The following is a 12,107-nucleotide window of genomic DNA, read 5'->3' on the forward strand; positions in this document are numbered from 1 at the left end:
AGCCCGCGGACCGCAAAAAAAAAAAAAAAAAAAAAAAACTAGGAGAGTCCTGGGGACACTAGGATGAGGTCCCCCTAATAAAAAAGTACATCTACTAGTCCCTCCCAACCTGGGGCCAAGTCCTCACTCACTCGGTTTCCAGAGCAGCCAGCCGGGCCTGGAGCTGCGCTTGAGTGCTGCTGAAATCAGCCACCACGGCCTGCATCTCCTTCCGGTGTTCCTGGCGTAGCATCTCCACCTCCCGGGCCCGCTGGGCTTGCTGATCCTCCTCCAGCAGCCTGTGGGGCAGGGTGGAAGCACAGCTGGGCTTGTCCAGGCTCTAGGGACTGAACCTCTAGGGCACTGGAGTTTCTCCCCACTCTGCTGGGTGGCCTGCAGAATCTAAGGTCAGGACACAGTGGGAAGGAGCTCCGGGGTCTCTGAGTTGTGGGGTCCAGCTTGTGGAACCTCTTCTCAGTACCTTCCACCCCAGCATTCCATGAAGGAGAAACCTGAGCACAAAGGGCAGCCTTCTGGGGGAAGGGGTGGAGGACAGCTCAGGAGAGGAGTCCCAGAAAACACTCCTTTCACTTGGGGGAGGTGGGTAGGCCTGGAGGCTGAGATTCTGTATTGGAATTACCGAACGTTGTGGACTCTGAGAGCTGGGAGACCAGCGGTCCAGGGTGGGAAGACAGGATGGGAGAGGGATTAGGAGAACACCGTTTAGAGCCAGGCTGCCTGCGTCCCTCCGTGGCCTCCCCCATCACTTCCTAGCTGCGTGACTCTGGGCGAGCTACACTCTGCTCAGTTTCTCCATCTGACAACAGTTGCTACCTTATAGGGTTATTGAAAGGATGAACCACGTTAATCCATGTCCAGAACAGCCCGTGGCACAAAGCGTATGTTCGACCATCAGCTATCACTTTTCTTAATCTTGGGGTGGGGCACTAAGGGATCCTCAGACCAGCCTCAGGGGGCCTGACACCTTCTGAAAGGACATGTACATTTTTGTGTGATGATATCCTCCTCCAGGAGACGGACATCGTTTTCCTCACCTGGAGGGGGCTGTAATCGGAAATGGTTAGGAGCCCCTACTCTGGTCCAGTCTCCTTATTCCAGTGTCACATGGTGAGTCTCTAACTGAATTTAAGGTGCTCCACCTTAGCCAGGTAGGTTCATGGCTGTTTCTCAGATGAGCCTCAGGCCTACTTTCACTTGAACTTTATGCCGGGGACTGGAACATTCAAACTCTGGGATGAAATGGACAAACGCCTTCAGAGATACAAACTACCAAAGCTCACTCAGGAAGAAACAGATAACTTGAAAAGTCCTATATCTATTAATGAAATTAAAGTTGTAGTTATAAACTTTCCAGCCAGGGGAAAAAAAAGGCCATGAATTCAGGACTTGATAAAGGGCTATCCAGCCTGGACAAGGAAGTCAGAGTTGCCACCACAATTTACCGAGTGCCAGGGTCGGTGCTAAGCATCTTCCTATACATTTCACTGCATTCTACAACAGCCCTGAGAGGGGGTGGTGGTTTCTACCTTTTACAGGTAAGGGCAGGGTCTTGGAGAGATCTGCAGACTCACCCAAGGTCACACAGCTAGTTAAGAGCAAACAGAACTGTCTTAACTATTCCACTGCACTGACTCCCTAAGGCTAGTCTTGAGGATACTTTTGGCATCGTTAAGTTTGATTCCATAGATTCCCTGATCTGTAGGGACATAGGGTACCCCTCCCCCCCTTTCAAGGCTAGATACTTTTGGCATCGTTAAGTTTGATTCCATAGATTCCCTGATCTGTAGGGAAATAGGGTACCCCTCCCCCCATTTCAGGGCTAACCCTAGGCAGTTTTGAGATCTAGAATTCCTAGACCACTGATACTTTCCATGGTTCCAAGGAGTAACATCAGTGAAGTGCTGGCGTACTAGGGAGTCCTTTCTTTGGGAAGATGCCAAGCGTGCAACCCAATCTTAGATCCCAGAGGCTCGCCAAGGGGCAGAGGAGAGAAGCCCCAACCCGCAGACCCACCTGCGCTGGTCGCGGAGCTGCAGCGCCTCCTGCCGCTGCTGTTCTACCTCGGCCTGCGGCCGCCGCACTGTTTCCTTGAGCTGCGAGTTCTCCTCCCAGAGGCTGCATCCCTCGCTGGGCTCCTGCTCGGCGGCGCCCTTGCTCGTCGGGGAGCCCGCCTGGCCCGGACCGCCCCCCTCCTAGGGAGAAAGCAGCCAGAAGAGCTGTTTGCAGGAGGCGCAGTGGCAGACAAGGGCCAGAGATGTGCCGCGGCAAAGACCCAGCCTGGAACCCAAATCGGGCTCCTGATTCAGGAGCTCACGTCTAGTCTCTTAAAGCTTTCTGCTTTGAGAGTTGGCCAAATGTGGGCCTCAAAAAGTCTAATAATGCTGGTGAGCCAAGAATGTGGCTTAAATTAAAACAAGCCCAACACTGCACCTGTATGGAGTGGGGGGGGGGAGGGGGTAGGATGTCTCTGAGTTTCTTCTTGTTAGGACTAATTCACTAATGACCCCCCAAAGGTCTCATTCCCAAGTTCCATCATATTGGTGGTTAGGGCTTCAACATGTGAATTTGGGGCGAAACCACACAGGGCAGAGGAAGGGGAGAGTGAATGTTTGCTGAACAATAACAATCTGTCACATCACCTCACAGGATTCTGATACAGCGGGTCTGGGTACATCCCAGCCCTGTGTATCTTGAAAAAGCTTCCCAGGTGACTCTAAGGCCACCACAGTTGTAATCCACTGCCCCGCACCTGCCCTTGCCCGTCTCTTTACCTAGGGTGCCTTCCACACCCAACCATTCCTGCCTTGGTGATGCCTCCTCGACCCCTCAGGGGAGAGGCGACAAGCTTTCTCTTCTCTGAGAGCTAGATCCTCTCCGTGTAGAGGTTATAATGAAGTGCACTGATTTGTTGAAATGCTGGTTTCCTCCACCAGACCAGCAGCTGTTCCGGGAAGGAGCCATCTCCTCTTCATCTTCCCAATCCTATAGCACCTAGCACAGTGGCTGGGATTCAGCAGGTGCCAAATGAATGCTTGCTGTGAAATGATGCTTGAATGTCAGTGGTTCTGACAGAAATACAAAGACTGATATCCACCATTAAATGGGGTCAGGGTTAATCCCCGATTAGTGAATGTAACAGTTTTCAAGTCCATGCAAACATGCCTGAAGGTTTGTGCATCTGTTCCTTCCAAAGACTGAACAGCACTGCACAGGGAGCATACGTGGCCCAGGCCCTGTACCTCTTGCTTCCAGCCCTGGGGTTTGCATAGTGTGGGATGCCCATGGGCACCACCCGGCACTCACACCTGCATGACCTGAAGAGCCTGGTTAAAGTCCTGTGGGGCCACCCTTGACTAGTGGGAGAGAGAAGCTGCAGGATAAGTGCATCCCCCTCTGTACTTGGCTGTGACAGATTTGAGAATTATTTCATGGGGCTCCTCAGAAGATCCCAGTGGATGCAACACCACTTACCTGCAGTGGTGGCCACGCTGGGAATGCATCCTGACATTGCGCCCCCCTTTCACTCCTGCTGCCTGGGGCTGTTACTTCTTGTGGATATACTACTTCTTTGTGTGGGATATCACCCAGGGCCTTGCTGTTCCTCCCGGAGGGTTCAGGGCTTCCCTCCAGTGAGGTGTAGGTGAGGACTGGATGTGGATGACCAGGTACTGTCTCATCTACCCAGCCCGGGTCTCTATCCATAGCCCTCAGGCAAGCCTGTCATTCATTGCAGAGGGCCCAATATTAGGCCCTCCAGCCACCAGCTGTCACCATCCCACACTTCCCCTGTCTCCTTCCACAGGTCCAGGTGGCCCCCACCAACCTAGAACATTTAATGGATCATATTCTGTTTTCCCTCTGCTAGACTTTACCAACCGAGCTGAACTCATCGTGATACGTCACTTGTTAATAATTCTCATTAAACACAGAAATTGCCTTCAGGTTCTCAGTACCAGCAAAATCTGGAATGAACCATCCCCATGTTCCTGCGATCTTCAGCAGGGCTGGGACACCAACTAATCGTGGCCGTCTGCACACTCTACTGTGTGCAGAGCTGTGTGCCGAGCACTGGGGGTGGGGCTGGGGGATGAGATGAAGCAGACATGGCTTGTTCTCAAAGGATGCCTAGTCCAGGCGAGGAAACAAGGGCATCCATGAAGTGATGGGTCTCCAACAGGACAGGCAGTAGAGGCGGGTGCCAGCTGAGCTATAGCAACAGGAAGTGCTCCAGGAGCCCAGAGGGTAGAGAGGTCACGGGTGTGGAGGGGAGGCCTGTAGCATGGAGGGATCGACTGGGCACTGAAGGATCAGCTGGGCACTGGAGAGGGAGGAAGGGGTCCCAGGGAGGGGGCAGGGCATATGCAAAGGCAGTGAGGCAGGATGCAGAGCCTGCATTTAGAGCAGAGGGGGATATTCAGCCAGTGGGTAAAGGATTTTCAATGCCAGACTGACCATTGGGAGCTTATTCTCATAGCAGTAGGGAGCCACTGAAGGCTTTACACAGATGCACTTTAGATGAATACCTGAAGCCGTATGTGGTGGGCTAGGGAGAGATGCCTGGGTTGTTAGGAGGTCCCTGTGCTACCCAGCAAGGTAGGATTATGGAGGGCAGGGAGGGGGATGATGGGCCGAGTCTGACCAGAAAGTTCAAGGAGAGTCAGCACTGACCTTTGGTGACAAGCTCACCTGTCCTCACAGGAACAGGGAGGTCTAGACAGGGAGTCTGTCTGGGGAGGTGTTCTGAGAAACTCTCTGCAGGTCTACAGAACGGACCCTGTCTGGCACCAACACCCTGAGATCCCACTGCATCTGCATTTAAAATAACACGCTGCGCTTAAAACTTGTTTTTGCTTTCCAAAGATGGGAGCGTGCAGGCTCATCAAGTGTCCCCCCCAGGCCTGTGGAAAGAGAGGGTCTTCCCCCCTTCAGACAGGGGGTGACCGAGCACCCAGAGCCTCTCCCTGACACTGCTCCAAGAAGGGTGTGGCATGGGCAGGGCAGGGGTGCTGACCTCTGCAGTGCCGGCACGGTCCTCGATGTCCCCTGGACACTGGCTGATGGCCTGTCGCCTGCCCATACTGCCCGGGGCCCTCAGCTCAGCCTGCAGCGCTTCCAAGTCCTTCTGATGCTCAGAGCAGGCAGCCCGCTGCTCCGCCAGCTCCTGCCTCAGGGCCTCTGCAAAAGGAAGAGCATCGGAAGGTCAGGAGCACGGTGAGGCTAAAGTCTCTTCTGCAGGGACCACAGTCTCTGGGGTGGGCTGGAGTGGGGAGCTGCTGCACGTGCTGGTTCGAGTTCCCCAAACTTACTTACGTATTTCAAGAGAACAGTGACAACGATACCATGTATAGAGCACTAAATGTGCTAAACCCTTGAAAACTGTTCTCAGTTAAGCCCTACTACCATCCTATCCAGTATTATCCCTCCCGTTTTATGACGAGGGAACAGAGCCTCAGAGAAGCTGAGTAAGTAGCCCAGAGCCACCCTGCTAATAAGCGGTAGAGTCAGGATTCAACACTTCCCACGCTCCTTCTTCCCTTGGGACCACCTGCTTTGCCATTGCTGCTTAGTTAGGACGGGTGGTGGGTCAGGGTGGGACAGCCTGGGTCCAGAGCTGAACCCCGAGGCAACACCTGGCCTCAGCACCAAGTCAGAAAACTAAGAAGAACAGGGAACTAGCAAATGACCCAGTGGCCTCTTCTGGGGGTGCGGGTCTCAAATAGGAAATGTTGACATTTGTGCCAATACTTAAGGAGACAAAACATTCACAGGTTCTACTTCTCATGGATGTAAGGTCCCAGCTGGATTGTGAAGGTGGGAGATGGCATGTCATCCCAACAGGATCATGATTAAAACCGGAATCATTCAGGAGAAATGTACATGCCCTCCTTAACTCAGGGACCAGTACAGCCAGAAACTCGAATTTCTCCTCTGAGGATGGTAGGTGATTTCTGATAGTGTAACGCTTACCAGCATGATCAAAAGGCAAAGAAAACAATCATTTCAAAAAGAATATTCTCTGATGGAGTAGACACTATTCAGTGAGCTATTAATTAATTAATTTATTTTTTTGGCTGCGTTGGGTCTTTGTTGCTGTGCGCGGGCTTTCTCTGGTTGCGGCGAGTGGGGGCTACCCTTTGTTGCCGCGTGCGGGCTTCTCATTGAGGTGGCTTCTCTTGTTGCGGAGCACGGGCTCTAGGTGCGCGGGCTGCAGCAGTTGTGGCTCACGGGCCCTAGAGCGCAGGCTCAGTAGCTGTGGCGCATGGGCTTAGGTGCTCCGCGGCATGTGGGATCTTCCCGGACCAGGGCTCAAACCCGTGTCCCCTGCACTGGCAGGCGGTTTCTTAACCACTGCGCCACCATGGAAGTCCGAGCTATTAATTTTTAAAGAGAAGATGATTTTCAAGTGCTAGCAAACTTGATACTTTATTTTCTATTATGGACTTCTGAGACCATATTTTAGTTATTGCAAATTACTTTTGAAACATTGTTCCAATAATCCTGGAGGCCATAAGATACCCAGTACAGGCCGTAGTACAAAGCAAGTGCTCAACATATATTTGTGAAACAAATAAATGATGTTTAGAGTGAAAATTAATGATATTGTGAAAGCGTATCAATTGTAAAGATTTCCCATAAGTTTACTAAGGTTCTCTGAAAAGGACAGTATTTAAACACATATAAAAGTTTAATGTATTCTGATGCTATTATGTTGAAAACTTTACTTGATCATCTTCCTTCTCCTCTAGGATTTTATTATAGTGATTTCTATAGTTTAAACACAACCCAATTTCTGAAATCCTTTCTCACAAAAACATGTGCAATAAAACCCTTTAGCAAAGCAGGAACTACAGACAGTTCATTCATTACCTGCCCCTCTTCTCTCATACTATCCCACCATCCATCCATCCATCCACTCATCCATCCATCTACCCACCCATCTACCCAACCACCTGCCCATCCACCTATTCATCCAGCATGTCTGGGTCCCCACCCCAGTATCAGGTAATCTGGTGGACACTCAAACTTTTTGCCCCTCACACACTGACCTACACTGCAGGTCAGGTGCGTCTCTCCAGATGTTGGAATAGGAGTAACCAGGAATTTCTAATATCACCTGTGGTGGTCCGTGCTCCCACCCACCCAATGCCACCCATAAAGCCTACCATTTGCTATCATCATTACAGAGTCCACAAAGCCCCTTCTTCCTGGGACTTGTGCTGAGCGTCCCCGTCTGTCCCCAGGGTCCCTCCTGAATCTTTCATCCAGGTAAGGGACCGGGCTGCTGTGGGGTCAGAGGGGCCAGGGAAGGGGCAGCAGGGATGGCTGCTGTGGGGTGTTGAAATCACCAGGGGTGTCCAGCCTGATCTCAACCTGGGAGTCTTGTTTCTGAGACAGGTGGTACAACCCAGGTTCTATCTTGTATAATGCGTCTCCTTTATTTTATTTATTTATTTATTTATTTTTTGCGGTACGCGGGCCTCTCACTGTTGTGAGTGCAGGCAATTTAGCTTTGGAGATCTTTACTGACTCTGGAAACTTCCAGAATGCTTTGTGTGACAGGTTTTTGCTGTGGAAACTGAAGAGGAGGTGAGTTTCATGCTGGGGATAATGCGGGGACAGGGAACAGCCAGGAGCCTGGGGGCCTAAGTCCCCACATTTGCAGAAATCTTCAGAAATGAGCGTTTGAGGTTATCTCATGAAACTCTCACGAAGGCTCAGAGATCCGGCTTATGTTCAGTAATGACGATGATATTATCTGCACTCACTGGGCTCATGCTATATGCTAAGCATTTTATATTCAATATCTCATCAAATCCATACAATGCTTCTATGATGGAAGGACAAGTGTAACTCCACTTTATAGAAAAGGAAAATGAGGCTGAGGGCAACCTGTCCCACATCTCACATCTTGTTGGCGTCAGAGCCAGGAGAGTCACCCTGGCCCTTACCCCTGGGCCCCCTGCTGCCCCTGGTTTCCGCGTGTGAACCCTGCTGGGTGCACAGCTGGCTGCATACCTAGCAACAGCGCCTGCTGAGCCTGCATCCTCTCCAGCTCTCCCTGGAGCTCTTGCCGGGCCTTCTCCTCCAAGGCCTGTAGCTCTAGCCGGTGCGCCTGGTGCTGGATCCGGAGGCTGTGGCTGGATTCCTTCTTCAAGCGTTCCTCTGTGGCCTGTGGGCAAAAGTGGGAGGAAGGAGGCGTGGAAATGGGCACAGAGGGGAGACCTGTCCATTTTGCCTAGCTCCTCCTCTGTGCTGGGGCCCCCGCCCTGAGCACTCGCCACTCCCTGATGGAAGGCTTATCAGGCTACGGGGAATGCTCCCCTGCCCATCTGGAATGACAGTGATGGCCTGGCCATAGCAGCCATTTTGTGCTGTTTGAACCTAACCCCTGTTCACAGCTGACTGGACCAGAATGGACACCTGTTCCAAGCTGGGCCAATCGTTGGGAATTTGGTGTTAGGAGGAAGAGAGCAGGAAAGAGACAGACAGACACTGGCTATAGGAAAAGCAAGAAAACACGTTCTCCCCTATAGGGCCCTTAGAAGGGACACAGCCCTGCCAACACCTTGATTTTAGGATTTCTGACTTCCGGCTTCCAGAACTGTCAGATAATAAATTTGTGCTGTGTTCAGCCACCGAATTTTTGGTAATTTTGCTACAGCAGCAGTAAGAAACTAATAGTTTCTCTTTTTTTTTTTTGCAACAGAGAGTTCCAGTATCACATACCACTTTTCAGGTGATAAAACTGAGGCTGGGAGGGATGAATTAGCTTTCCCAAGGTCACACAGAAAAGATGCAGGATTAGGAGGAAAGAAGCTCAGAAAGGTGAAGTGCCATGACTGAAGACAGGTAATGGTGGGGGCAGGAGTGTGAACCATGGGCGGCGGTGTCCAGGGCCCAAGCCCTACCCGCTCCCTCAGGCAGCCCCTGGGAACAACGAGAAATAGGACTGCAGCAAATGCATGAGGCTCCCATTAGGGGTGAGCAGACAAGGCAGCTACCTGAAGACCGCAGCGTCTTTGCTTTGCTGCTCCCCAGCAAATGGGGGAAAACGGTCTTATTCCTCTCGTGGGAAACTCACTCATCCCCTGGTGAGTTTATTTAATAAAACAGAAAAGTCTCGCACGTTTCAAACTCTCCGATGCCCTCCTCTTGCTCTCGCTGCAAGGCTCAGAGAACTCCAACTGGTGACCTTTTTATCCCTCGGGGAATGTGAAATGGAGAGATTGAAGCAAACGTTTGTAAAAGATGGAGCCAAACTCTCTCACTCTGACCCGGCGTCTTCAGGTCAGCCCTGCCTGCCTTCCGGCTCAGAAGCCCTTGGCAGTGAAGGCCATGCAGGGTTTAGCCGCCAGATTTTATATCAAGTCAGACACTCATCCCTGGCAAATTGCTCTAGCCTATTGTTTGCCTTACTCTTGCTGTGGCTGGTTTGGGGCCTCCTAAGCGGTCTGACTTCACCCCCAACTCTCCATGTTCCAGCCTATATAAAGTCTCCTTCCCCTGTGCTCCCAAAACACCATGCGTGGCCATCTCATGGCTCCAATTTACTGAACTACAGCAACCTGTTTGAGTGGCTGCCTTTCCCCTTAGAGGTGAGCTCTTTATGGGCAGACTGTGTTAATCATCTTCGTATATCCTGAGCTCAGCACGATGGTAGCTCAAGGTAAATGCTCAATAAATGAGCATGAGTAAGAAGAGTGGATGTTCTTAAAATTGAGCTCTTCTATGAACTGAATATTTGTGTCCCCCTACCCCCAAAATTCATATGTTGAAACCTATTCCCCAATGTGATGGAATTAGGAGGTGGGGCCTCTGGGAGGTGCTTAGGTCGTGATGGTGGAACCCTCGTGAATGGGATTAGTGCCCTTATACAAGAGACCTCAGAGAGAGCTCCCTTCCTCTTCTGCCATGTAAGGTTATAGTGAGAAGATGGCCATCTATGAGCCAAGAAGCAGGCTCTCAACACACCCCAAATCTGTCCGAGTCTGAGACTTGGACTTCCAGCCTCCAGAACTGTGGGAAATAAATTTCTGTTGTTTATAAGCCACTCAGCCTATGTTATTCTGTTAGAGCAGCCTGAACAGACTAAGACAAGCTCTTATTCAGTCATGTACTGTTCTAAGCACTTTACGTGGACTATCTCTTTTGACGCTCCCAGTGGTCCTGTATGGTACATACTATTAGCCATCATTTTATGAATGAGGAACCTGAGGCACAAGGAAGCCTAAGCTCCCTTTCCTCTTACGTGGCAGACCCAGGATTTGAACCCAGGCATCCCACTCTTAATCACTATCCTGGGTTAGGAATGACCAGATGTCTGCCATCTCCAACGAGAACTGCAACCTGTCTCTTTTGTCTCATTCTGGAACCATCCCATGCAGATTGGAGCCAGCAACAAAGACCCCGTGAATCTGGTTCCAGGGTGACCAGGGACTGGGGCTCAGAACCGCAGGGTCCCCCCAATGGGCAGAGCACCCTCCCCCTCTCCCACCACCAGATCCTCCTTCCTCCAATCAGTCGGAGGCCCGGGGACACCTCCTTTGCAGGTGGGCCAGCCCTCTGTGCTTCCTCTGCCTCCTGCAGGGGATTGAGGCCTAAAGCCTGGAGGGGTAAAGCTCAGGCCAACCCAAAGGCCGGCGTGATGCAGCAGCAAATAACCTGGGAATCTCGGCAGCCTGAGCCCTTATAGATTGCAAGACAACCTGGAAAAAGATTTAAGAAAGTAAAGGAAGAAAAGCAACTCACAAATTTTATAAATATATTTATTTATTTATTTTTGGCTGCATTGGGTCTCCATTACTGCGTGTGGGCTTTCTCTAGTTGTGGCGAGCGGGGGCTACTCTTCATTGCCATGTGCGGACTTCTCATTGCGGTGGCTTCTCTTGTTGCGGAGCACGGGCTCTAGGCACGCAGGCTTCAGTAGTTGTGGCTCACAGGCTCAGTAGTTGTGGCTCACGGGCTCTAGAGCACAGGCTCAGTAGTTGTGGCACATGGGCTTCGCTGCTCCGCAGCATGTGGAAACTTCTTGGACCAGGGCTCGAACCCGTGTCCCCTGCACTGGCAGGCGGATAACCCCTGTGCTGCCAGGGAAGTCCCAGAACTCATAAAGTTTGAATACCTACTAAGTGCCAAGCAGTCCACATTGCATGATCTCATTTCTTTTTTCTTTTTTTTTTTTTTTTTCTTGCGTTATGCGGGCCTCTCACTGTTGTGGCCTCTCCCATTTGCGGAGCACAGGCTCCGGACGCGCAGGCTCAGCGGCCATGGCTCACGGGCCCAGCCGCTCCGCGGCATGTGGGATCCTCCCGAAACGGGGCACGAACCCGCGTCTCCTGCATCGGCAGGCGGACTCTCAAGCACTGCGCCACCAGGGAAGCCCTCTTTTTTTTTTTAAAAAGCCTATTTTATATTTTTATTGGGGCAATACATGCACATAGTATAAAGAGCCAAATAATATTTTCGAAAAAGGAAAACCAGCACCTCTTAGCCCTCTTTCTTCCTCCTTCTGCATCCTGCCCACTGGAGGCAGCCACTGGCAACTCTTTTAGTTCTTTCTCCTGATATTTACTGCTATTAACAAGATAGAACCTTCCTTCTGCTCTATTTTTGTTTTTTGCGGTATGCGGGCCTCTCACTGTTGTGGCCTCTCCCGTTGCGGAGCACAGGCTCCAGACGCGCAGGCTCAGAGGCCATGGCTTATGGTCCCAGCCGCTCCGCGGCATGTGGGATCTTCCCGGACCGGGGCACAAACCCATGTCCCCTGCATCGGCAAGCGGACTCTCAACTACTGTGCCACCAGGGAAGCCCTGCTCTATCTTATTTTAGAAATTATGAATTGTCTTCCCATTATGGTGGATGAGGATTTTGGTCTCATACATTCTTCCCCTTCCATTCCTTATATACAGTTATCTTGCTTTTTTAAATACAGTAAAATATATTCAGTATTTATCCTTCTTGTGAGTAAGTACCATTTACTGCTGAGCTAAGTGAACTATAATTATTAAAATCTACCTTATACAAAGTTTTGTTTTTCCTTGCATTAACAACTACTGCATTTTTAATATGAACACTTTTTTTTTTTTTTTTTTTTTTTTTTTTTTTGG

At 50.8% G+C, this 12,107-nt stretch overlaps 1 protein-coding gene across 1 annotated transcript in view; it reads right to left on the minus strand.

The window, feature by feature from the left end:
- The window catches only part of FAM184B (family with sequence similarity 184 member B), a 120,181-nt gene that overhangs the window by 7,125 nt on the left and 100,949 nt on the right, over nt 1–12,107 (minus strand). The window contains exons 11-14 of the mRNA XM_007449823.1: nt 8,017–8,170; nt 5,012–5,175; nt 2,014–2,192; nt 132–278 (exon numbers count right to left, since the gene is read on the minus strand). Of these exons, the coding sequence (XP_007449885.1) occupies nt 132–278; nt 2,014–2,192; nt 5,012–5,175; nt 8,017–8,170 (644 nt within the window). The remainder of the gene's footprint in view (nt 1–131; nt 279–2,013; nt 2,193–5,011; nt 5,176–8,016; nt 8,171–12,107) is intronic.

Source organism: Lipotes vexillifer, unplaced genomic scaffold (genome assembly GCF_000442215.2).
Source record: "Lipotes vexillifer unplaced genomic scaffold, Lipotes_vexillifer_v1.1 scaffold1067, whole genome shotgun sequence".
NCBI lineage: Eukaryota > Metazoa > Chordata > Mammalia > Artiodactyla > Lipotidae > Lipotes > Lipotes vexillifer.